At 47.8% G+C, this 26,436-nt stretch overlaps 2 protein-coding genes across 11 annotated transcripts in view; both read left to right on the forward strand.

Annotated features, from left to right (window-relative positions):
• LOC141747949 (uncharacterized) overlaps positions 1 to 11,466 on the forward strand; it is a 44,536-nt gene extending 33,070 nt beyond the window's left edge. For 5 of the 7 annotated variants that reach the window (XM_074599081.1, XM_074599084.1, XM_074599086.1 and 2 more), the window contains 2 exons: positions 1 to 3,445; positions 3,555 to 11,466. In XM_074599081.1, coding sequence (XP_074455182.1) covers positions 6,630 to 7,691 — 1,062 coding nt within the window. In that variant the 5' untranslated portion in view covers positions 1 to 3,445; positions 3,555 to 6,629 and the 3' untranslated portion in view covers positions 7,692 to 11,466. The other 2 variants (XM_074599083.1, XM_074599087.1) reach the window with 2 other exon arrangements.
• LOC141747946 (uncharacterized) overlaps positions 11,461 to 26,436 on the forward strand; it is a 24,810-nt gene continuing 9,834 nt past the window's right edge. For 2 of the 4 annotated variants that reach the window (XM_074599064.1, XM_074599067.1), the window contains exons 1-10: positions 11,461 to 13,832; positions 15,631 to 15,852; positions 18,577 to 20,462; positions 20,970 to 21,299; positions 21,783 to 21,912; positions 22,075 to 22,168; positions 22,953 to 23,103; positions 23,481 to 23,643; positions 24,147 to 24,272; positions 26,004 to 26,066. In XM_074599064.1, coding sequence (XP_074455165.1) covers positions 21,194 to 21,299; positions 21,783 to 21,912; positions 22,075 to 22,168; positions 22,953 to 23,103; positions 23,481 to 23,643; positions 24,147 to 24,272; positions 26,004 to 26,066 — 833 coding nt within the window. In that variant the 5' untranslated portion in view covers positions 11,461 to 13,832; positions 15,631 to 15,852; positions 18,577 to 20,462; positions 20,970 to 21,193. Of the gene's footprint in view, positions 13,833 to 15,474; positions 15,853 to 18,576; positions 20,463 to 20,969; positions 21,300 to 21,782; positions 21,913 to 22,074; positions 22,169 to 22,952; positions 23,104 to 23,480; positions 23,644 to 24,146; positions 24,273 to 26,003; positions 26,067 to 26,436 lie in introns of those variants that run through there. The other 2 variants (XM_074599066.1, XM_074599065.1) reach the window with 2 other exon arrangements.

Consider the following 26,436-nt stretch of genomic DNA (forward strand, 5'->3'; position numbering starts at 1 on the left):
GCACTGAATTTCTGCAGATGGATGGGCTGCTCAGAGACAGAGGAGATGGTAACACGGTCCGAGGTGAGGAGAGGATGCAAACGATGGTGAACGGATCCAACCGTGCACCTTCTGCGAGGGCGCAGCATATCAGAGTTACTGACGTGCCCGACCTGCCCGTGAGTGGCTGGGTGCGCTCGGCATCTGCAGGGCTCTTCTCAGATGAACTCATCACAGTTTCCAGGCAAATATGTGGAAAACACTTGCAGGGCACCTGCTCCCCCACCCGCACACCTGGAGACCTTCTGCCTTCGCTTCTTTGAATGATCGGCTGCGCTCACTCATCGCCTCCGGGACCTGGCCCTGCTCCTGCGGACCCGCTCATCACGCCACGCCAGACAGGTCCCTCCTGCCTTTTAAGCAGATGACAGCACCGTATGACTTCATGGCTGCACCAGTGTGTCGTGCACCTGCCTGGAAACTTCTCGAGCACCTGCTGGTGCCGGGCGTGCTGGCACACGTTTGTGTGCGTGGAGATACTGGGGAAGATCAGAGCCGTGGAGGGAAAGGTGGTCACACAGCCCCAGGGTGGCAGTGGGTGAGGTCCTTCAGAGGAAGAAAACAGGATGGCAGTAACATCACTGGATTTCCAAGCCTAGAAATAATTTTGAAAAATTGAGCATTTCATCATTTTTTGTCATGCCCACATCAACTTTTACCATGAGTGAAAACCCAGCTCTTCTTTTTGTGTTTGTTTTGTGGCTTTATGAAGACATAAATCCGTGTATCTTGGTTCCTGCGTGTCCTTATGGGACTCCTAGAGATATCAGCGTGCTCCAGTGATAACGACTACTCACTCTCCAGCACCGGTGTTTTACAGTCCACCAGAGCAAATCCCACTTGCCTGCCCTCCAGTCCAAAGTCACAGAATCACAGAATCACAGAATGGTTCAGGTTGGAAGGGACCTTAAAAATCATCTAGTCCAACCCCCCTGCCCTGGGCAGGGACACCTCCCACCAGACCAGGTTGCTCCAAGCCCCATCCAGCCTGGCCTTGAACACCTCCAGGGATGGGGCAGCCACAGCTTCTCTGGGCAACCTGTTCCAGTGTCTCACCACCCTCACAGTAAAGAATTTCTTCCTGATATCCAATCTAAATCTCCCCTCTTTCAGTTTGAGGCCGTTACCCCGTGTCCTATCATTACACTCCCTGATAACGAGTCCCTCCCCATCTCTCTTGTAGGCCCCCTTTAGGGACTGGAAGGCTGCTATAAGATCTCCCCGGAGCCTTCTCTTCTCCAGGCTGAACAACCCCAACGTCCCCGAGTCCAGAGAACTGAGGGGACACCGGATGGTCTGGCATGGCCCAGTGATGGGAGCCAGCCCGGGGAGAGCGGGGCAGAGACCGGATAAAGCTCAAGGAGATGGCTGATTTGCTACCTTGAACTTGTTGGGCTTTTCTTATTGCTAACATCTGTGCTAGGGCAAGAGGTGTGTGAGCATCTACCTGCCCATAGGGTGCAGAGTGGAGGTGACCTTTCCACGGGCCAGCGCCGAGCAGCTCGGAGAGAGCAGGGCCGTGCGACTGCTGAAATGGCCTGGCAGGAGGTCTTTAGATTGCTCGATGTCTCTGTACTGAAAAGCAATACCTGCTGAGATTAAACCGTTTGGCCTCCTTCCCCCTGTCTCCAAGGCAAACATAGACAGTTCTATTCATACCCACAAGAAATACATATTTCAGCATTTGATTCTTTTTGTGTGTGCTTTGTTTTATCTAGCGCCATGGAGCTTGGATGTCTTTTTCATCTCATATTGTGCCTTGGATGCAGCCTCTTTTATTCAGCCCTCTTGCTGCCTTCATAAAGCATAACAGCGGCAGTTGTTGTTTTTTCCCCTGGAGCATGGGCTGCTGTAAACCAAAGGGAAACTTCTTGCTGAAAGAGGGAGAGGGCAGGCGGGACGCTGACATATCCATTTCCACACCAGAGCTGCAGCCCCACGGGCCGTGCAGTTTGGCTTTCTCAAGCCTTCATGGAGAGCATCAAATTGTCCTATAAAAATTCTTTTCTTGAATTTTATTTTCCTAAGGAGACAGGCCCAACTTGTAAACTTGGGACTAAAATCTCCTACATCTTAAATGGACAGCAAAGCCCAAGATAAAAGCCGTGGCACTGAAATATAATGGCATCTACGGATTCTGCCTTTCACCCTCCCTAAATTTGCACCTGAAGCCTCCTTTTCCTGGCTCTGGAAAGTCAAGCCCCATCTCTTACAACCTCTCAGCAGCTGTCATAAAGGAGAAAACCTTGCAAGGACATTTCTGCTTATCTTCCAGTTCAGGAGGGACAAGAGCTGCTGGCCCACGTGCCAGGCTTGGAGGATGTGGTCCAGCCTCACCTCCATCTTCCCGTGAAGGTAATTTGGGGTGAGGATGGGAACTGCTGCCCCCAACCTCTTCCTCTTCGTGTCCAGCTTGAAAGTCATGCTGTATGCGTACCAGACAGGGAAAGGTGCGTCAGCCCTGTCCCGAGGTATCATCCATCTTGCTGTCGGTGGCTGTGCTGCTCACATCTGTGCTTCCCCCTGCTTATGCCATTAGCTCTGCGGCGTGGCCCAGGAACAAGTGCAGCCGGGGTTTCGGCTCCGCAAGTCACCAGCTGCTGATAAATCGCTTTCCTGGAGATCAATCGCTTCCCGTTTGCCGTGCAAACACCTGGGCTGCCTGCGCCAATTGGCTCTGCCGGACACTGGGGAGAGGTCCCCATCTGTGGTCATGCTTGAGACACTCTGAAAAACAGTAAGAAAATACGGGCCCCATGTTCAAACCAAAAGAGGGGAAAGGCTGGGGGTGGGACCTGGGCACCCCCTTTTCACTCCTTCTTCTCTTTCCCTCCTGCTCCAGCCTTGCTCTGTGCCTGGAGGTGGACAACGTCGGGGGAAATGTGTGTTTGGGGTTGTCTAAGGTGCAACAAAGAACTTCCCATGGGTCTGAATTATACAGGATCATCAGGTTTTAGTTATTTCCACCCTAAATATAAATAATGTGCTAAGCAGAAATTTGCTTATGCAGAACCCTCTGGGCACTGGTTCCCAATCATCCAGCCTGGATTACCTCCCAGACTGGGTGCTGCAAGCCACACCATCCTTTCCCTTTCGGGTCTCTTGCCGTGGTGGTGGTTTCCAAAGACCATGAGTGATGCTGGAAGCAAGAACATATTGTGGCAATATGTTGCCCTTGAACCCTGAGTTGGGAATCGGGGATTTTAAGGCATTTGAAATCTGTATCTGAAATCTGTGACTCGTGTCGTGCTCTGACCTGAGAGAAGGATGCTTCCAACCGAGGTGGCTGCATGAGTTAGCCAGACCAGCTCTCCTGGGACCCCACGCTGCTGCCTGGGGATGGCAGTTGGGAAGCAGCGCCCCAAGATGCCCTTCCCAGCTCTAAGATCTGGTCCTTCATGCCCAGGTAAATACCAAAACCTCTTATTTTTGGAAATAGATCAGCCTTGCTTTGTTTTGGGCTGCATGTCTGCCCAAAAGTGGGGCCAAGGCTGCTCTGACTCTTGTTTTCCTAGTTGCAGAGGGCCAGGTGAGGGATGGCCAGTACCGTCCCTGCTAACGGAGCTGCACATCCACCCCTCCGGCACCGCGGGCAGAGGAGGCAGGACGGGCAGGGTTGGGAACAGCATCTCTTCAGCCACATGCGTCTCTTCAGCTGCGCAGACCACCGAAGACAAATGAACTGGAGGAAGCATTTCCTCTGCCGAAGGCTCACACCCGGGAGGTTTGTGTTCACAGTGTAGGTCAAGAGTTGAAAAATGAAGAAGAAAGGAAAACAGATAGAAAGATCCATCTTCCCTTATAAAATCCCCAGAGCAGGGGGCATTTGGAAGTCATTTTTCACTGAGCTGAGAGCTGTTTCTGGCCCTTTAGCAGACATTCTCTTCTCAAACCTCATAGTTCGGGAGATGGGGAAGAGCTTGCCCTCCATCCTCGTGGGTGTTGGAAGAGGAGCGTTATCCTGGGTGCAAGACACTTTGCACCTTCCTCTGAGGCCAGAGCCCACAGTGGTTTGGGCTTTGGGGCAAGGTGGAGCCCAATGCACACTGAAAATTGCTGTGTTCCTTGGCGTGCAAACTTTTTAAGTGCATTAGAGATGAAATGCAAAAAGAAATGAGTGGCTTGGATTTGCTGGCATTAACGCACAGGTTAAGAGGGACAGCTTTTAAGGGGGAAAACTCATGCAAGAAGGGGAAGGAGAATTTCAGCATGGTTAAAGGAAATCTAAATAAAATTCCTTTCTGGAAGGAATTCAAGAAAATTATTTTCCTTCTGTGTTTCTGTCTCTCTTCTTCTGGCTTATGAAAACACCTTGGCTTGGATATTACATCAACTCTGCCTTTTATTAAAAACCCCTGCTCCGGATGTGCAGATTTCATGCTGTTACATGAAAGTAAAATTTTATGACCAGAAGCTGAAATTAGGAAGGAAACTTTATTTTTTTGTTGTGGTCATGGGTTGGATTTTGTTGGTAGTCAGGAGAGTTTGTTTATTTTTGCTTTTTCTAAAGCGCAGCCAACTCCTCCGGGTCTCAGCACTCTGGGCATTTTGGGGGGATGCTTGTTCCAAACAGGTGCTAACGTGGGGGAAGCCGAGCCCTGGGCAGAGCGAGGGGATGGGGGACGTCCTCCCTCCGCTACTGGGGTTGTCTTCAAGCGAGCCGGGTTTTCATGGCTGTTTCAGAACAGGACATATGCGTGGGAGAGCAAATGCGTTTCATTGCATGGGACACACGTCCTGGGTGTTTGGCCTGGAACAGTCTCATGTTGTGAGCAAAGTAACCATGCAAAAGTGCGAGCGATTCCCTCCTCTCAGCCTCCCCTGTAAATCCAGATCTGATGGATGATAGCTTGAGTTCGTATTCAACAGCAGCTGCTTGTTGGCTGGGTAGTGCCAGGAAACTTTTTTTTTGCCATCTCTCCCTTTAAATGTAGTACTACTGTTTTTCCATTAATTCCTCCCTCCCCTGCTAAAAAAAAATAAATATGGAAGAGCGAAAAAATGTTTTAAAAGGTCATTCGGTCCTTCCTTGTTGGGTGAGCTACAGTGAGCCTAAGGAGTTACTACATCTGAAGGTGTTAAAAGAAGAGTTGCATGGAGTTAGATGAAAGTTATAGCTATGAATTACAGTACTGGTTTCCTTTGGGACTTTGGCAAGGTGGTTTTGTATCTCCAGGATCCGTCCCTGCAGCCCCTGTTGGTCCCCAGTCCTTGGGACAGTTTCAAAGACCCCTGGGCTGGTGGGAACAGCGATGTGGGGCCGTCCCACGCAGCCCAGCTGTGACTCGAGGCTGGAGACCTCTCCCTGCACAGCTTCTGCTGCAGCACCTTGGGGATGGAGCAGCCAGAGGACATCTCAGGGGACTTCAGGACACGGACCTCCTCTCCCCGTAGGCACGTGCGTGCTGCGGCGCGCTGGGAGCAGAAATGGGTTCCTGCCATGTCCCTGCTTCAGAGACACTCACCATGGTCAGGATGGGGGATGCAGGTCAAGCCCCATGGCCCCTCCGTTTCCTTCCAGCCCAAACGTCTGTGCAACCTAGTGCTGCCCTTGGAAGATTTACGGAGCAGCAGTAAGTATTTCACCAGCTCTTTATTAATAATGCGGCAATAAAAGAGGTGCAGCCTTTCTTTCCAAGGACTCGCAGAGCCCTTAATAATCCAAGGAGGGATTTGGCTCCCCCCAATAGATAGTTTACTGGTGGGCATGCTTTACAGCCCCTTTGTTAGAGCGGGGCTGTTCCCCCATCATCAAAGTGCGAACTGAGGCTCTGTGATGGGCTAGTCCATAAATCTCTCCCCTCTAATCCTTTCCTTTCTACTACTTGCAAACTGGGGGAGGAGGGGGTGGACTGGACGAGGCAGGCCAAAGCTTTAACCCTTTGTGCTTTGGCGGGGGGGATCTTCTCCTTCTGAGCAAAAGAAGACGGTGCACGGAAGGAGAGCTGTTCCACGGCAGCCTTTTAGAAGCAGGTAGTTATATTCAGCAATTAAACCCCAAATGACAGCTTAAAGAGCTCCTTTGGAAGTTTAATAAGTCCACCACTGTATATAAGAAATAAATCTGGCTGCATTACAATCACTTCGAACTACTTAAGCAATAAATGCAGAACTCTGCTCTTATTCACCCATTACATGGGTAACTTTGCTTCATTCCTCACTTGGTTTCCAGGGCTGGGATCCCAGAGGAGGACCCAGCCCAGCATTCGGGGCTAAATCAACCTTGCAGAGATCACAGGTCTGTGGTAGGGAGGCGGTTTGATCCAGTGCTTTGGTTTGGGGCCACCTTGAGTTTGAGGCCGAAACTAAACACTTGCGGGGTCCATGGAGGAGAAGAAACCATCTGAGTCAAATGCCAAAATCTCGTTTTGCTCTGGTGATGTGTCAGGCTCTTGAAAGAGGTGTTGTATCCTGGCTACCCAAAGGCTGATCTTAGATGCGGAGGCGATGGGGAAACTAGGTCGAGAGCAAGAGGCAAGATGGTGATTTTGGTCTTCAGGTGTTTGTGCAAACACCTTTGTCAAGACCAGGTTTTGGTAGACTGGACTGACACTGTCATGCTGTGACACCGAACCATTTCTCAGTTGTGAATGGATTTTTATCCTTCCAGTGCCTGCTGGAGGTCAGGAACTGGTACGAGGTCCATCAGTGGTCACCTGAGGTTCACGCAGAGAATCTGGGAGCAGACCTTGTATGCCATTCAATCTGCTAAACCAGGGTTTCCAACCCCTCCTGGCCCCATTACGTTAAACCTGCCCACTATTCTCGGTCCAATTTTGTTCAGTATAGTCATTAATGACTTGGATGATGGGACAGAGTGTATCCTCAGCAAGTTCGCTGATGATACCAAACTGGGAGGGGTGGCTGACACTCCGGAGGGCTGTGCTGCCATCCAGCATGACCTGGACAGGCTGGAGAGCTGGGCAGGGAAGAACCTAATGAAGTTCAACAAAAGCAAGTGCAAGGTCCTCCACCTGGGGAGGAAGAATGCTAAGCACCAGTATAGGTTAGGGGTGGACCTGCTGGGAAGTAGTTCTGAGGAGAAGGATCTAGGGGTCCTGGTAGACAGTAAATTATCCATGAGCCAACAATGTGCCCTTGTTGCCAAAAAGGCCAATGGAATCCTGGGCTGCATAGGGAAGAGTGTGGCCAGTAGGTCGAAGGAGGTCATTCCCCCCCTCTGCTCTGCACTGGTGAGGCCACAACTGGAATACTGCATCCAGTTTTGGGCTCCCCAGTTCAAGAGGGACAGGGAACTACTGGAGCGGGTCCAGCGTAGGGCAACTAAGATGATTGAGGGACTGGAGCACCTCCCTTATGAGGAAAGGCTGAGAGAGCTGGGACTCTTCAGCCTGGAGAAGAGAAGGCTGAGGGGACACCTTATTATGGCATACAAGTATCTAAAGGGTGGGTTGAAGGAGGATAGTGCCAGACTCTTTTCATTGGTTCCCAGTGACAGGATGAGGGGTAACGGGCACAAGTTAGAACATAGGAGGTTCCGTTCAAGTACACGGAAAAACTTCTCTACAGTGAGGGTGACAGAGCACTGGAACAGGCTGCCCAGGGAGGTTGTGGAGTCCCCTTCTCTGGAGACTTTCAAGACTCGCCTGGATGCAGCCCTGAGGGATGTGCTCTGGGCAATCCTGCTTTAGCAGGGGAGTTGGACTAGATGATCTCTAGAGGTCCCTCCCAACTCTGAAGTTTCTGTGATTCTGTGACTATGGGACACCTCCATGCCCAAGAGAGGAGCAAGCCCAGGGCAGGATCCAGCTGGTGAGGGGCTGCCTCCTTCCCCCCTCCGGCTGCTCACATCTCCATTTTTTAAGCATTGCAACGGTTGAAAAATGAACTTTGTGTCCATTTTATCATAAAAGATCCCGGGCTTTTTAAGCCCAGCTTTATAAACAGTGATGAAAGGTCCTGCAACGGGCAGAGGTCTGCTTTTGAAATTGAACAAATTGTTGTTTTATGGTTCCCGTGTGGGGGGGGTGCTGTAAATCTCCGAGCATTTAACGCATCTGTTCTTTTCCAACCACGCTACCAGCGTCTCAAGGAGGAGAAGGAGAAATATCTGACATTTCCTGACATCGTCTGCTCTCACAGCCCCCGGGAGTTCCTCAGGAAAGTTTTTAAAGTAATATTTATGGATGATCATGGTGAATCAGGCCCTAAAAGGTACAGAGACAGGACTGTTGTTCATTAACATTTGGAAACTGTGCACTGAGGATTTCCCTGTGGAGGGGCAAAAGAAATGGAGTGAAAGTGAAATAGCTTTCGAGTTAATCCAGATCTTCTTTAACATTATTGTTGTTGGTAAAAATCAGAACCTTATTTTGGATGAAGAAAAAAAAAAATAGAAGTACATTTTTGGGATGGTTTTCCTCAAAATAGTATTCTTTCCAAAATTCCATAATGAGTTCCCTAGTAAAGGTATTTGTTCTTACTGATACATGGATACGTGGTTGAGTTTTGGTCTTTGTTCCTACATATCTCCGTAGTAAAACAACAATATATCTGCCCCGGCTAATACCTAGGAATAACTTCAATTTGGTGTTTTTTCCTGGAGATAACTTTCTCATTGCCACAAGCCATTTAGTTTCAATTTGATAAAAATGTTCTTAAAGCTTTGCACTCGCAACGGCTTTCACGTGATGTTCTCCAAGTTAAACTTCCCCATCTCAGTAAATAACAGATCTTTCACCGAGACTTGTAAAATCCCTCAGCAGTTACTCAGTATTAATTACTCGAGTTTTATGAATAGGAAAGCTGAGCACAGGAGGAGGGATGGTTTGGTGGAGTGCGAGTGCAATAGCATCCTGGGGTTTCAGTTTTCAGTGCCTTTTCTTAAGGGCAACACCGGTGCCCTTCTGAGTTAAAAGCCTCCTATAGACTTCACTGATAACACAAACTCCCCAGAGCTGAGCCAGGGTTTCTCCTTAAACGTGTTTATGTAAAGTAGCTTTGGAACAGATTTATTCGAATGAATGCATGGAGAAGATAAGGCCACACGTGTCCTTTGGGCTAGCTGTTTCTTTCAGTGTAATGTCTTGAGGCTTATCGGAGTGTGCCTGAGATTAGAATTAGCCAGAGAAAGAGAAAATTAGGGTATATTGGCAAAACAACATACAGATTCCTCCATGATCTCCAGGGTTTTAATTTCTTGGGACTTTTGCTGTGACCCTGCATATCCTGCTCCCAGAAGGGACCACCAGCAGATTCCTGCGTCTCCTGGCACCTCCCCTGTAGGAATGGTGTTTCCTTGGCGTCTTCTATCCATGGTGTTGTGCAGGTGGGCAGAAGACCCAAGCTGCTGATGGATGGAGCGCATGGGGTACACAGGGCCTTTGCGTCCAGCACTGCAATGACAGGGTCAACAGCAGCCACAGCTTATTGATGTTGGTGAACCTACACCACACTAGGCCGCCATCCTGATGGTCCAGGTGATAGGATCGGTGGACAAAGCATCTGAAATTGTCAGCTTTGGGTCTCTTTCCTTAAGCATGGGATGGTTTCAGTGTAACTGAGCCTCTGCATGAGGCGGTTTTGATGTGCAGAGCCACACGGATGCAGAGGTGTGCATACCCACACAGCCCCCAGGAATGATTTCCACGGAGCAGCAGCTGCTCCACCCCTCTTTTTAAGAGGTGATGTACCTAACAATGCAAAACATCAGGAACAACCAGGTAGTAAAAAGAAAATGCTTCCTTCTTATCATGTGACATCCCACCTTCGCAGTGCGTGCTGGAGCTCTGGTACCTCTGGTTTTCCAATGCAGGGGTGATGGGCAGCCAGAAGGACCCGCTTGCACACATTCATCCATGAGCAAAATCCTCCAGCGAGGAACTGCTCTTGACTCGGCTCCCCTGCTCGACTCTGTGTGTACTTGGCACAAGGCAGGAGGTGAAGAGCTCAGCCCGGGTAGAGCAAACCTTTCCTCCGTGTTCCTGTGATACTGGGGCCCCAGAGAGGCAGCAGGCAAGACGACGATGATTTTTTGCCTGACGTGCTGAGCTACAGCTGGTCTACCCCGTCCTCTCGGGAGCGGGACGAGGATCGGGGCGCAAAGCCACGATGACTTCACCAGCAGCGCGAGGGTAGGACGGTGTCCAGCTGACCCTTGCGAAACACCCTGCTGAGCGCGCTGGCCCGTGGGCACACTTCCCGGCGCCGAGCATGCCCTGCCATCGCGCGGTCCTCGCTTCAGTTACTTATAACCCAATACAGGCATCGAAAAAGGGGGTTTTTTTTTGCTTTTCAATGACTTCATGAATCCAAGGCACTGCCAATTATCTATCATTCATGGCATTTAAAACGTCAACGCCTCCTTCCCAAATGAAAATGGAGTTAAAGGTCCTGGGCTTCCCTGTGCCCCTTGCTCTTCGTCATCCCACAACGGGGCCATGGAGCTTTGCCTTTTAGGAAGCCATCAAAGCAATCCTGCCTCTCCCTCTGCTCAGATAAACTGTATTTGCAGAAGACTATGGCCATGCGATCCTGCACCCAGCGCATGCGATGGCACCCGGGGCAGGACCCTGGGACACATCCAGTGGAGAGCCTGGATTAGCTGTTCCTCAGATTTGTCATCGCAGCTCAGGAGCTACTGGGGGACAGCCATGTTTGGTCTGCGGTGGTCTGTCCCTGGTCTGTCCAGCCCAGAGGTAATCAACCCCAGACTAGGTGCTCTAGCTCTTTGCTCATGACTCCTATGCCTTTCCAACATCTCTGTTAAAAAGAAACCTCCATCTCTCCCCCTCGCTTCCTTTTCGCTGAGACTCTGCTTGGAACTTGCATAAATCTTGCCCAAAAATAACACTGGCCGCTCTCCCAGCTGTGGGCGTCGTGACTTCTGCGCAGGGAAGGGAAGGCTGCGATCTGATTTGTTTCATGGCAGATTTCGGTCAGCTTTGGCACCCCTCCATCCTCGCTGGTACCAAATTTACAAGGTTCCTCTTTCCAGCTTTTCACTCTTCTCTTGGGCTTACCTCTGCCTCTCTGAGGCCTCGTCTCTGGAAAGCCGCGGCGTTTTCTTGGCCCAGCTGCCTGCGAAACGTGGCACAGACAAACCAATAAAAGTAGCCAATAAACTCGGCGAGTTTTCTTTCCTTTGCTGCAACTGGCCAAGGCAGCGCCGCTTCCTTTGGGATGACATTAAAATACAGCAGAGAGGATGAGACTCGGATCCTTTTCTGTTTCTTTCCCGGCCCATGTATGATTTTTCCACCGGTGCGAGAAGAGTTCTGAGAATTTTTTTAAAAGGGAAAATAGTTATAGACTACGGGTGCCGGCGGGCTCAGCCTGGGGTCCTTACTCTGTTAGGTCAGTGGTGTCTAATCCAAACTGGAATGAAAACCAAGGACCTGATGCCCAGCTGGTGCAAATTAGTCAAACTCGTGTGATTTCAATGAGCTTGATATCCACAGATCATCTATGCCGATAGCTCCCTTGCATGCTCCTGGTGAGAGGTACTATAAGGAGAAGAAGGGCAAGTTCTTCCTCTTGGAAATCCTTCCACCTTCTCTGTGCAGAGAGGAAGGACATCGAGGGAGCTGAGCCCTGGCTGATCCATGGGGGTGGAGGACCTTTGAGACAATCCACGCTACCAGACAGCTGAGCTTGTTCCTTATCTTTCTATCCATGTAGGGTAAATCAGGAGGAAAATGTACTGAAATGGTAGGAATGACCCATCAGCCCATCAAAATAGCCTTTGCCATGGGGGAATGGCAGCAGGAGAGGCCCTGGGAGGCTGGCAAGGGAGCCCTGACACTGCTCCAGGGCTCTGGCCAGCCTGGAAACGCAATATACCGCTGGTTTGCAAGAGCCCCGGAGTGACCCGCTTATGCAGTGCTGGTGGGGCCAGCCATAGCCTTTTGGGATGGGGAAAACCCTGCTGGTGGCTGCAGCCCTGCCAAGGACAAGGGACATCCTTTGAGGTGAACTACGGTAAGTCACGTAACCCCCAGGGCTGAGTCCCCATGTGGGACACCGGCTCCAACTGAAGACACAGTGACCCCCGTTGACAGCGACGACTTGTGTTACTTCAGCAGGAAAACTGCTTTTCTCTCTCCCCTGGGTATGGTTATTGATTCCCTGCACTCGTGGTGGGAAGCAGGGACCCTTCCCTCCGGCTGGGAGCCCAGAAAGCTCCTCTCTCAGCCAACGCTTTGTCTTGGTACAGTCCTGGCCTTTCTGCACTGTATTAATTTAAGATGCTGTGAAGTGAGAGGGCTGGGGGTGGAGGATGCTGTCTAAAACTTGTTCGGAGCCTTTGCTGGATAAATCCCCATGGAATTTGATTTAAACGAGCTGACACCAGTATGAATCATGCCAGCATTACCAGCTCTTGAACACTTCCTACCAACTGCCTGCAGGGCTCTTGCTTTCTTTAGTTAAAGTGAAGACTAAAAGCATCTAAAACTGTTTAAGACCTCTGTCCTAAAAGAATACTTTTTTTTTTTTTCTCTCCTTTTCACTGTAGGAAGAAACAACATCTGCTATAAAAATCTGCTGGCCGGGGGCAGTGGGAGCGGATACCACTTATCACGGTTTGGCTATTGGAGGCAGCGGCTGGTTCCCAGCAGAAAGTGTCTCAGCCCCGTGATCATGGCGTTTACCGAATGCCATCTCATCTGTCTGCAAGCTGGACAGATTAGATAGACGCAGAGAGGAGGGAGAGCTAGGGAAAAAATAAAAGGATAGAGGGAATCGGATAGGAAGGAGGAAGGAAAGACTTCCAGGAAAGGGAAGGAGACAACACTGTATTTACAGATATTTACCTGGGCCTAAGTGAAGTCTCCTAAACGCTGGTGGGACACAAAGTCAGGCTGCTTTATAGTAAAGCAAGGCCTGTGAGGTAGCGTGTCTGTGCCTGCGCTTTAGCTGAAGAGTGACATCTCTGAAGAGGCAGGAAAGTGGTCAGGAGCAAGCATGAAACATGTAAGATTGCAGAATTCAAAAGGATAAACATTATTTGATACCTTATTTATAGGGCACCACAGGGGAAAGGTAAAGGTTTCAGAAAAGAAAGAAGCACTTTAATTTTATCTGGAGATTTTCCAACAATAAAATCTAATCCATCATTCTCTCTGTGTGACTGCTCTTAATGAAAATTTAGAGGCTGTGACTGAAATTTAGAATTCACAGGGGATACTATTAGGAAGATGTCTAGCAGCTATGCAAAACCTGTTATATCATAGCCCCTGCCAAAGGCCGGGGAAGAGTGGAGTGTGAAACGGACAGCTTTTAATTTGGCGTGCCGAGGCTCCGCAGCGCCGAGCCTTCCTCTCCCGGGTGGCGGCGGTGGGACTCCTCGGGGCTCGCGGTGGCCGTTCATCCAGTGGGCTCCCACCGGGATCAGCTCATCGGGTGACAGCCAGGCTCCGGCAACGGCAGCTGTGGCATTGATTTCAAAAGAGATGGGATTTGGCCCATTTACATTTACTTTTCACCCAAAGCACCTTCTTCACCCTACGTTAGTCCCTCAGTGGTGACGAGAGCCGTAAGTCTCCTCTAATACAATCTCTGTGTTTCTTGCCCAGGTTTATTGATCACGTTATTAAGAGCTTTCCAAAAAGAAGAGAACAAAATTATTTTCTGGCCTGAAGTTTCTTCCAAGACTGAGTGGAGATCCTGCGTTGAGGCAAGGGCTGTTGGACACCATCATGGGAAGGACATCCTGGCTACCTGCCGGGCTTGGCGAGGGCTGCAGCACCCACGCAACTCCACTGCCGGCTGTCCTTGGCCATGCACCTTGCTCCTGCCCAACACCAGCACTGCACCGCTCGGCCAGCGAAAAGGTATTGGCAGTGCTTGGCGGGGTCGTAGATGTATTTTCCTGTTCGTCACTTCGATAGAGACCGTTCAAATCCCTCGCACACGGGCCATGCAGCCCCAGTTACTGCTGGTTATTGAACGTGCGCGCTCTCCGGGAACCCCCAGGACCATCAGCCCACGCTTGGTGCTGCGCAGAGCCAAGCAGTGCCTTTCAGCTGAGGGTGACCCCGAGGGGAAGGCTGACCATCTCTAATCGTTACCAATCCTCCACGCTTTATTTGTAATCAGAGCAGATCGCTAGACTGTTTCCAATACTTTTTAATGGGCAAAAAGGGGCTTCGATTATAAAGACAATAATGGTAAATTATTTAAGGGCCTGGATGTACATCATGAATCAGTTTAATACCAAAGTCACTGCCAATTATTCAACTGATTCAAAATGAGACTCCATCACAAAATGTTAAATCACAGGATAAATCTGTCCTGGGAAGGGCTTTAGTAATCAAAATTCTCTCAAAGCAGAAAAAGCTTTTCTAAAAGCAGGGGGGAAAAAAAGGTTACCGCTTAAGCCAGACATTATATAGTAATGCCAGATGTTAAACAGTTGACTTAAATTATTGGCAACTATCAAATGCAAGATACTAATACTACTGGTTGCAAAGCTATGCCACCAAGTTTGTAATCTGTGGAATGGGCTTAAATATTCCTTTAATTTTCTGCCTATGGATAACAGGCAATTTGGATTAGCTTCCGCAGAATAATAACCTCCTAATTCTCAGCAGATGAGTATAAGCCTTCTGCAACATCAAAAAAACGAGACCATGCTTAATATGTAACCTTTAATGGCATATGTTTTTAAATTATATGACTCCATTGGACCTGTGTAATTAAGCACGAGAAATGCCTGAAACCACTCTGCCTGCCTCGCAGACAGCAGAAGGCACCTAGGTAGTCCCCCGCTCCCAAATGCAGAACAAAACATCAAAAAAAGCATTCACAGATTTGCACGTCAATCTTCTCTACCCCAAAAATTGCCTTTTAAAAACGTTGCCATGAATCCCTGTGGCTGGAGAACGCCAACATCACTCGGAGCTGGGGCTCAGCCCGTACCCATCTGCCCATTTGGGTTCTCAATTTCTCGCAGCGGCTCTGCCTTTTTCCCTCTCCTTCATGCACTCCTCCCAGCTACGTCACCGTTTGTCCAGCAGGATCTGGGGGCCAGGACTGACACCTATTTATTTATTTGCGCAGCACCCAGCCCGGAGTGTGTAATCCTTTATAACTCCAGCCAGGTGTCCTGCAACAACCCTCCTGCGTGGCCTCAGTGGCTGCTTGCCATCCATGCTAAAGAAAATGGGATCTGGGCACCTCCTGACTCGGTCTAGGACTGGTAGGGACTTTCTCGTCCCCTGCGCAGCTCAGGCACGCATCTCTTCCCGCTGGCCTGGCAGCATGACCATGAGCTGGGGCACCTCATGTCTTGGAGGAAGAGATTTGTTCTCTTTCTGTGCCGGGCTTGGGATGTGTTAGAAATAAAAGGGGCAGAGTCACAGCTTGGCCTGTTCTCCAGCCGATCGCTCGTCAGCGTGTGTGTTGTGTGAAGGCTGAGACTCCCCAGCGCAGCCACAAACCGACATGGCCCATGGGCTACCCGGAGGCATGAGGACAGCCCCCAGCCTGACCCGCTTGCTGCAAACTGTAATAAAATGTCCTGTGAGTCTGGGCTCAGGCTGAAGTAACAAAACTCAGCTGTTCAGATGAGCCAAAGCCCACATTTGCTTTTGTTTTGATTTTTTTTTTATTTCTTTTTCCTTGATACAGAGCTGGACGCATTTGAGAGCATGGACAGCAGGGCTGGGCTTCTTCCTGCCTTTACACCGGGGGGGGACAACCGTGCTTAAAAGCTGGAAGATGGGTGAAACGGCGGTGAGGAAAGGGTCAAAACACATCCCTCCGACTGCGAGCAAAAGAAAAATGTTGGCAGAGCAAACCTTGCCACAGGAATAAAAGGTTGTCCTGACTGTTCATATTACTCCACATGGGGTGAGTAAAACTGTCGGTCGGACTGAAGCGTCTGATATACAAAGGGGAATAAAAACTCATTAAAGGTCTAAAAGGAAACCCTATTAAAATACCAACTATAAAATGGAGGAGACTTGATCACCCTAGTGCTAGAGAAGTGTCAGGGTTTGAATGAACCTGACTTTTTTTTTTTTTTTTTTTCCCCCCCCCCGAAAGCAGAGGAAATGTGTTTTGTGGAAAGCCAGGTGGGATGAGGGGCAGGTAGAGTGTCAAAGAGCACTGATAATATTTCAGGGTCTCGCTAGGAGCCTGAAATACGAAGGGGATTTATTCGGCTTTCGGCAGGGAGGAGAGTGCTAGCAGATTTTTGAAGGCATTCCAACGAGGTTCATATTCATCTGTTTCTTAAATCGAGAGCTCTTGGCTGCTGCTGTGCCGAGGTAGGGCGCATCTCTACTTCTCCTCTCTCCTGCCCGGGACGCAAGCTGGCTCGTAGCCAAAGGCAAATTAGCGCCAGTGGGTCCTTGAGATTCTCCTGCCCTGGCCCGGCTGTTGTCCCCCAGAAAAGCCAACAAACCAGACCATTTTTACAGGGCCTGAAATACCCTGAGCGCAGTCTTTCTCACGGCATCTCATTTCGACTTTATTTGGTCTTGGGGAAGGAAAGAAATTATGAGGGGAAAGAGCTAAATGAACCATTTTCTTTCAAGCATTTAAAAACCATGTTGTCCCGTGAGCACTGGAAGTAGCGAAGTCTGGTTTCCAATGGATTCGTGCCTCATGGTCGATGGACTTTTAAACCGAACTGGGGCTGCAACAGGCTTTCACCCCTTCTTAGACACCAGAAAAGCCACGTGGGGAAAAAAGACATGATGAATACCTCACCCAGAGTAATTCCTGCCTGATCAGCCACCCCAGAGTCCCCTTCTTAAGCATTTTCCCCTATGCAGAGTCACTGGTGTCTCATAATCATGAATGCTACCAAGGCTTTTCCATGGCTTGGGAATTTTTGTCCTATCTCTTCCTGGATTTGTAGTTTTCTGATCACGGTTGAACTCAGAGAAAGCATAAATGGAGGGTTTCTCTCTCACACACAGGCAGATCTCTTATCGGAACACTTTTAGGAATGTGTTACCTTTGGGATTTCTACCTGCTGTCCCATTTGGTTGAAATGGGCACCAGAATTCAGTAATTATCGGGGGTTGGGGCTGTGAGGGAAACATGCACTCATACATGGGCTATCACCACAGAAATCTCATCTCCTCACAAAATCAGGGTTCAAGTAAAAGCTTGTTTCTTATTTAGATGGAGGTAGAGAGCCACTAAGGCAGACCCTGTGCTGTTTTCCTTGCTCCGCTACTGTTTCTCTCCTCCTGCACAGTGAGGCAAGTTTTTTCTCAACCCCTCCTGTTGGATCCTGGGTTTTGGAGAACACAGATGGTTTTCTCCTATCTCAGCAACATCAGGATACAAACAGGGCTTGCCATTCACTCATACGCACGTTATAATCACGTAAGTCCTGCTGCCTTATGAAACCTGAGCAGAGCTGATTCCATACAGCAGACGACACTTTGTCAGCCCATTGCAAGGCACTAGGAGGCACTTCAAAGATTATAGTGGGGTGGAACCCGCCTTCATGTCACCATGGAAAGTTTGCCCATTAACAGAGGCAATGAATCTGCAGAGATGCCAAAGGTAGCTAGAAAAGACCACAGCTCTTTTCCCAGAAGCTCAGTTATAAGAATCTCTTTTACCGTTCCTGCACTGAACATCTTTTTTTTGGGCCAAACAAGCACAAGAGCCATGACATGAGTCAGCTGCGAGTGCCTGGAAAGACCTGCGGCACCTTGGTTGGGCTCAGCAGACTGATAGATTAGCACTTGTCCACGTGGAATTGTAGGTTTCAATCCTCAGAGCCTTTTCCAGTCAATTGATCTATCCCAAGCCTTTCATCAGGTACAAATGGGCCTTTGACTTTCAACAGAATGAAGCAGCAGTAAATACAAATGGGACGTGAAAAGTTTTTTTGAACGGACATTTTAATGGTCTGTTCGCTCTACAGCTCTGCTGTTGCGGTCAGAGAGAAATTCCCCTTCTACTTCAGGAGCTGGTGGATAGAAACCCATTCCTCCAGCCCTCGTCTGTTCATTCCCAGGGAGCAGACGTCTTCTGCATTTTCATTTAGTGTTCCAACCTGGTCCAGACTGCTCCTCGTTGGGCCTCCTGGAAGTACCGATGTGGGTCCAGGATCTGGGACCACTGATCTGGGACCCTTCCACGCCTCTCCCCTGTAAAATAAACAAAGAGCGTGGCAGGGCTCTGGGGAGATGATGGGCACAGCCCCAACAGCCGGTAGCAGCTTTATTGATGCATGGTGCTGTGTCTTCCTTCCTTTATGTTACCCTCCAGACTGCAGCTAATTATTGTCTATATTCCACTCCTTTGAGGATGACAGATATCCCCAAATATACCCTCATCATCTTGATTCCCAAATCTCTATGGTTCCAGGCAGCTGACATACATGACCCCATGCTGCGCCAAGCCCCAGCAAACAGCAGCACAGAGTTCCCACTTCCTTCGCACAGAAAGGGGCAGAGACAGTGTTTTGAGACATTTCTAGCACTTTATGGGCCAGCTCTTGCTGGCCATTGAAATGGATTCAACGCCAGCGTAATCTCTGGTCCTCTCACTGTGACTGTGGGAGTCCACTAGAAGCTGTTTCTCTTTTTTATTTATCTCCCACAGCTTGTGGCTGGCTCAGGAGAGGGCGTTATGTTTGACTTATGGGCTCAAGGAGCAGGAGAGACATCTCTTCACCCTAAATGCAAAATACACTGACCTACACAATGAAGACCGCAAAGCAGGAGCCTATGATGTCAACTCCAGACCGTGAGCTTTGCTAGGTCTGGGCACGAAAACTGACATGGCAGAGCAGACTGAGCTCAGGCGATGTGAAATTTAACCAACATATTTTACACCCACACCACTAAAAATAGGACGCCGACGCCAACTCTTCATCTGGAAAGAGAGGAAACACCAGTGTTGCTGTGTTTTGGATGAGGCACAGCACTGAAGTCCTGACCATATTTAGCCATAAGATCATCTCGTAGGATTTCTGCATGAGAGCGGAGTTTTAGAAAAATTATTCTGGCCAAGTGCCAGTTCTGCCTTTATTATTTCTCCCTGCTATCTCAATACTTCATTTCATCACCTAAATTGCTGTGCTGAGTTACTCGAGGCTGCTAAAATGCTGTCATGCTACAGAGGCAACTATGTGAAGGAAATGATGTCTCTGCTGAAAGTGCTCCATACAGCTGAAATCAGGCCACCTATTTAGGTGTCGAGTTTAGATTTTTCATTGTAAGTACAGAAACTTGAAACATTTTGCCCAAATGTGTTGAAAGCTACAAAGACATTAAAGATTATTCATGGAATAAATATTCATTTGCAGGAAGACATTTTTTTTTAACGCATGAATATTTCAGGCAGCGCGTTGCAATGTGTGCAGCCGCTTACAGAAAAAGGTGATCATATTCCGAGTGCTATTTCAATAGTTCCTAATATTAACGATACCTGGATCGTACTTCATTTTTTATGATTTAATGGCAGTTTCTGCTTAAGTTCCTAGATTTTCCTTAACTAATTACTAGTAATGAAAAATTCCCTGAGGATTGGTCTTCCAATTCTTCCATACCAGGTTCTGCAACGCTGTCACTTTGCTGATAACTTTTAACCACAAATGCTATGTTACACTTGCTGCCTTGAACACCAGAAAAAAATGTCCTTATTTTATTCGCAACTCCTCTGTCCGCTTTTTCCCATAGAAAAAGCGATTACTTTGCCAACAGCATATTAATATATTGCAGCTTTACATCTTCAGCTTTCCGTGTTTCAGAATTTCCATTTTTGAGGTACTGTCTGTCTGGCCGGTTCCTGCCTGAGCCTGTGTGGAGCTCTGGTACCATCTAGTGTTACTGGGGAAATCCTGAACGGTGGCTGGACGTGGATCTCATGCCGGGTTTGCAGCAGGAAAAGCCTGTCGTGACAGAAAGTGGCGATTCAGGATTATTTGAAAACATTTCCTCCGCCAGCAGCCGCTATCCTGGCCATGGTGGCTCAGGATGAGCCCGTCCCAGCCTGACTGCGAGGGAAGCAACTCTCCCAGCTGCAGGAAAGTGTCTTGGGCCACTGAGCCAGGCGTGTGCGCAGGTTGTCACCTGTGGGGCCTGGGCCCCCAAGATGCACCCCAAAAGGAGACACAATGGGGCTTCTCCACCTCCCTCTTCCCCTCCTGCAGGGCCTCACGCGCCAGGACGCCCCACAGGACCCTGCACTGACGCCGATTTCCCTCTCATTCCACAGCTCGCGGAGGATGAAGGGTTTATTTAATCACTTCTGCAGCCCCGCCGCTCAGGGAGCCGGGCCTGCACGGGGCGCACGGCCCTTGCCCTCACCAAAGATGGCGGCCCCGCCGCGGCTCTGCCACCCCGCTGTCAGGGCGGAAGTAGCGCGGGGAGCGTCACGGCGCGCACCCCTTTTCTGGGGTCGCCGCCTCGGAAGTATTTGTTGGTTCAAAGAGTGGCGGGTTTGAGCGGCTTGGTGGCGGCGGGAGCGGGGCCGGGGGCTGTACGGTGAGGGGGGGCGGCTGAGGGGAAAATGGGCGGGGGTGGGGGGTGTGGGTCGTGCTGGGAGGGCGTTGCGGGGCGAGGGGAAGCAAGTGGGGGGCGGTTGGTTGGGGTTAGGCCCGACTGGGGGCCCAGGAGGCCGTTGCGGGGGCGGCGAGGCGAGGCGAGGCGAGAGGCTTCGTGGGGCTTGGAGGGGGAGAGTCCAGTTGGTTGGGGGGCTGTGGGGGGAGAGGAGAGGGAGGGAAAGGGGGGGGTTCTGGGCTGAGGGGATAGGGGTGCGCTTGTTTGGGGTTGGGGGCTTGGGAGTGCGAGGGGAGGGAGAGCAGATGGGTCTACGCTGGGCGTCTCTGGTGCCTCCAGCATTCAGTCTGCAAGGGACAGACAAGTTATCGTGAACAGCGATAGTTGTTGTCATTAGATGGTTCTTTCAAGGGTGGCCCCACCAGAGGAATGCCAGCTCTCATAATTTTTTTCTTTTTTCCCTTTCTCCTGTTCCTACCCCCTTGTTTTTAGGGTTCTCTCTGTTCTGGATGGAAACTGCAATGTTTTTTGGACTGCTGACTGCAATAAGGGTTGAATGTTTCCATCCCTAGTATAACTTAATCAACATAGATGAAGAGTTTGGGTCTTGGAGAAATTTTTATCTTCCCTTCCTGAGGAAAGGACCTTCAAAGTGGGAACGATCCTTATGTCCTATTAGCTGCCAGGTAGTTCCTTTCCTTTGGAGTTCGGTAACCATGTGGACGTTGAAAAGAGAAGAGGAAGAGCAGAGCATAATCCTGATTAGCGATGATGAAGCCGAGAGCACGCTTGGGAATTCGGTTCTGTTGGTCGACCCATTGGGTAAGTACTGTGCTTTTGTTGTTGATGAAGTTCTGTAAAGAACTTCTGAAATAATCTAAAGTAAAATGTTATGTGAGATGCTTGAAATGTGTCTTTCTGCTGCTAGGAAAACAAAGTACTTCAAAAATAAATAAAAACAGCAGGAACTGCCATTATTTTGTAACTTTCAGGATTTCTTTGATGGTCATACTTACCCAAAAGTATACTGCTGTTTAGTTACAAAATATTGCAAACTTAGCTGAGACTGGGCCTTTTCAATGCCAATTGGATCCTTTTTGATTACATTACCTCTCTTTAGCTGGTGTTTGGAAGTTTTTGTTGTCCCAGGCCTCTGTAGCATTCTTATTGGCACCCCATGCAATTACAAGAAAATGTATACCTTAAAGTGTTTTTAAAAAAATAAATGTCAATAGCTGGCTGAAGTTGTAATGAAGTTGTAGTCACATTTATACTGATTTACACTGCATATTTTCTTTTCTGTAGAGAAGTCTGCCCTGGAAGAGATGAAATCTGCAGAAGTTGTGGATGAGGAATGTGAACTAATGGTTACTTTCTGTAAACAAGCAAAAGTGATGCCTCATGCAAGATATGACTGTACAATACACCCGTTTGAGTATGTTCAGTGGCATGGAGGTTAATATGGGGGTTTAATTTTCCTCATTTAGTTCATCTTGTCAAATAACCCTGCTAGTTTTTTAACAGCTGAAAGCAGAAGTAGAGTTGGATAAGCATGTAACTTGTTTCATAAATAAACTTCTGTTTTTCAACTTTGTAGGCGAACAGAATGTGATACATGCTCACCCCTTGGAAAAAATGCTGATATTTGTAATCAGTGCTACTGCTACATTTGTGATAAACTAGCTTCTGAGGTAAGAAGACCTGTAATCAAGAAATGCACAACTTTCAGTAAACTAAATTATTCAACAGTCTGTTTAAAAGAAATCACTCTTAAGCACACTAAAAGAATAAATGATAAGTGATTAATTATTTCAACGGTTTCTCTCCAAAATGTTGATATCTGTCTGCTTCGCAGTGCTAATGCTGTCTGGGTTTATTTCTAGTAGTCCATCCAGTTGTTGGGATAGACATTCACTTGGTTTAAGCAAACGTACCTCCTGTTTGCCTTAGGCGTACCATGTGTTTGGTGGAATTGGATTACTGAATCGGACTGCTTCTCACTGCACAAGACAAATGTCAAACTTTTAGTTTTTCCTATCCTAAGGAGCAGGGGGGAGGCATTGGGTGTGTGGAATTTGTTTGGGTTTTTCTTGGAATTCAGGAAACTTTGAACTGTGAAAAAAGTTAGGGTCAATGTACAAAGATAGTTCTCTGCTACTAATTTACCATGGGGAGGGTGCCAGCCCTAAGTGTCTCTAGACTCTAGAACTTATTCAGGAATGAGCGTTTGTGGTTTGTTTTTTGTTTGTTTTTTTTTTCTTTTGAAGCTGTAGTCTTGAGGTATTGCCATATCGGCCTCTCGCCCTGGCTGTCAAAATACTTCACTGCAGCTTTGTCTAGCTGTGTAAAGGATGAAATGAATTTTAGTCGTTCTCATAGAGAGGAATTAACTTTTGTGTTGCTCAGCTGGAGAGAGAAAATAAAAAAAAATATAAAAAAAACCACTTTCCCTGTTTTTCACACTTTATGAAATAGTGCAAGAATTGGACAACCCCTTCCCTCTGTCACTGCAACGCACACAACAAAAGCAAATTCTGGAAGGACCAGCGTGACTTTGCCTTGGCTGGTGTTCTTGTAATGTTCAATTTGGAACTCACAGATATAGATGCAGACCTTCGGCATGGTGGTAAGCATTATGCTCTCGTGCTGTCCTGAGACCTGTGGATCGCTGTGTCTACGCAGACTGTGGCTTGATGGACAGCTTGTCTAGTCCACAACTCTGCTTGTGAAGGCTTGGTGAATTTTTAAGGTAGCAGCTTACTGTTGCTACTCTCTTTCTGGGCCATGCTCAGACTAGACACAGGTCTGCAGGTCCGATTTGTGTACTTTTCTGTTTTCCTCCCTCTGAAAGAAGAAACAAAGCTTTCCTGGTCAATAAGATTGCATGTGAATAAATTGCTGAATATTTTAGATGGGGTACTTATGATTGTCTTTCTATTTCTTTTAGTTTTGAAAAAATTAAAAAACTTGCACTCACAGTTTCACATCTGTCTGCTCTCTTAGGAAGTCTTCTAATAAAATTTATCCAGGAACTTTCTGTGGAATATAATAAGTACCTGGCTGGAGAAAGAATGCCTCCCACACAATATGAGTGTTTTTGTCCCCTAAAATTGCCTCCTGGGCAATGCAATATCTGCAGATCACGCAACATGGAGGTTGTATACAAGTAAGTGACAGCAGAATTCAACTGCTAGCAGTACATACTGGTCAGTGCAGGTTTGATTTCCTTTAGTCAAGTGATAATCAGAATCATGGCACCTGACGTAGCAGAAACATAGTTGAGAGAACTTACTTGGCCTGTGAAATTTTGAAGTGCACTTGGATATAGTTAAAACACATCCTTAAATACATCTTTAAATACATCTTAAATACATTGTGTTAGACAGTTAATAATAGCCCTCATTATTATAACCTGGGAAAGCATGAAAATAAAGCCTGTATTTTTACTAATTTGTTTTTTAGGATGGAATTCAGCTTTTACTCAATGGTATGTGCCTTTAAAATGCTTAAAGTAATGCTTGTGCAAATACCTTTTCACTATATTATAGATGCTTTTCAAGGAAAGGCAAGTCAATTTGCGCTCAAACTGTAGAATGGTCATAATTGCCATTTGTTTACGAAGTACATCATTACAGACACTTTATCTTATAGACTACTTAACTTTCTTAGGTATTCTGGAGTTTTTGCGCTGGTAACAAGATTTTTAAATCAGGCAGAAAGAGAGAGTCCTAAAGCTGCTGCCGTCATGTTGCTGGGAGCAGCTAAAGAGGTAGCACTTCATAAAGACCCTGCTTTGTAAGTATCCAGTTCCACATCTCATGCATCATCTTCATTTGCTTCTGTCCTGGTTTCAGCTGCGATAGCGTTAACTTCCTTCCTAGTAGCTGCTGTGTTTTGGATTTAGTAGGGGAATAATGTTGATAACATATATTGGTTTAGTTGTTGCCAAGTAATGTCTACAGTCAAGGACTTTTTCAGCTTCCCATGGAAGCTGAGGGAGAGCACAGGTAGGAGAAGCTGGCCAAAGGAATGTTCCATGCCATGGGCGTCATGCTTGGCAGAGAAAGGGGGTTGGCTCAGGGGCAGGGATTGGTGAGAGTAATTGGTGTTGCATCACTTTATTTGTATATTCTTTTACCATTATAATAATTACTTTTTTTCCTCTTCGTTACTGTTCTGTTAAACTATCTGTATCCCCACCCATGAGGGGCTTTTTTCCTCGTTTTTTACCCCCCTACCCTTTTCTCCCTCTTCTCTGTGCCCTACTGGGAGGAGGAGGGGGGTGGATGTGAATGGCTTCATCGTCCTAGTTGCCAGCTGGGGTTAAACCATGACAGCTCCTCAAAGGGAGGAGACTATGTGAGAGAGTTCTGGTTCTCCATGTATTAAGGGTAAGGACAGTGTAAAGATCACAGTCCTGGCTGCAGCACAATGAGAGAAAAATGAGTACACCTGAGGGAGAAATGAGATTGGTTATGGGGAGGGATTTTGGGGGAAAGAGAAGGTTAAAGGCTGGGTGTGAGAGGAAGAAGTTAAGTGGGATTGAGTCATGAGGAGGAGAGATGATGCCCTACAGGGGGAATGAATTTGAGATGGGAATTGGGAGGAGGGAGGGTGACAGACAGCAGATAATGGCAGGTGGGGTTAAATCCTCAGGAGAAGGTACAGGGGCAGGGGAGCTTTCCTGAGAGGAGAGTGCACAAGCTGCATTGTGTGAAGAAACATCTGCTTTTGACCTGGAAGGGAGGGAGGGAGGATGTGATGTTCCTTGGGTAATAAGTTTTAGATGATTCCCATAAGTCTGGACCTGTCAGCTGGAAGGACTGCACGATAAATAAATAAAAACAGACTTTACATACTTCAGTCTTTACTACTTGTGCTGGTTATTTTCTTGTTTATATTGTGGCTGTTTCATGCTTGGTTACTGTCTAGCTTGAGCAAGGTCCTAGAGCTTTGTTTTGCAAAACTGAAATATTTCGGGGCTTAAATTCAAGGCTTTTTATAAAGGAGAAGTAAAGGTGGCCTGAGTTGGTTCAACAGGCCAGAAACAGCAGTTCTGCAGTTCTTTCTGGGGAACTGGCAAGGTTTGCAAGGAGCAGGCTCAATACATTAATTTGGGTAGGTTTCTCTTCGTATGCTTATTATGAGTCCTGTAGCATTCATTGTAGTTGCAGGGGATGTGGCTTGGCCCTCTCATGGGATGATGATATACAGCCTTTCAGAGGCCCCGGAAAAGCAAAAACGTGCCCACGATGGTCTAATATGGCAGGTTAGAAGGTTTGGTACCGCTTTACTCTGCATGGGGGAGGTATGCTTCAGTTGGTTAGGTACTGCTGTAAAACAGTGTTAATTCTAGAAAGTGTTTTATACTTTGAGCACTTGTTTCATCTGTTTAGAATGACTTTTATTAGCATGATAGCTCCCGATGCCTTTTAAGAAAAAAGTATTTTCTTTAACAGCTGAGTATAGAAAAGGCAGAAAAAACAGCCAAACGTTAATTAATGCTTTTTTTTCATCCCCTCTTAGAAGCTGGCAGAACCTTGATCATACTGCTTCATTAAGGATTGCTGTCCCTTGTCTCTTGCAAAGGTAAGACTTGTCTTATCATGTGATGAGATGGCAATGGAATGGTTGCTGGCTGCAAACTTTCTACTGGCATTTAAAATGCATTTTAAATTACTTCTATTTCAAGACAAAGAAAAAAAGTAAATGCTTTAGCTCTTAAAAGCCAAAAGTAAACTCGCACAGGTGTATAATCTTATGGTTCTGTAGCATCAGGAACTCCTACTAATCAGGGAACAGGACCCCACTGTACTGTCTTAAGCTTTCTTGGAGTAGAGCAAGAATAGCCTACTGCTGCCTGCGTGTGGACTGCAGATGGGTAGTAACAGGCAGAAGAATATAAACAAGATGCACCAGCCAGCCTAATGGGCAGGGATTTGAGGATGCTATCACGTTC

This window comes from Larus michahellis, chromosome 8 (genome assembly GCF_964199755.1).
Source record: "Larus michahellis chromosome 8, bLarMic1.1, whole genome shotgun sequence".
Taxonomy (NCBI): Eukaryota; Metazoa; Chordata; class Aves; order Charadriiformes; family Laridae; genus Larus; species Larus michahellis.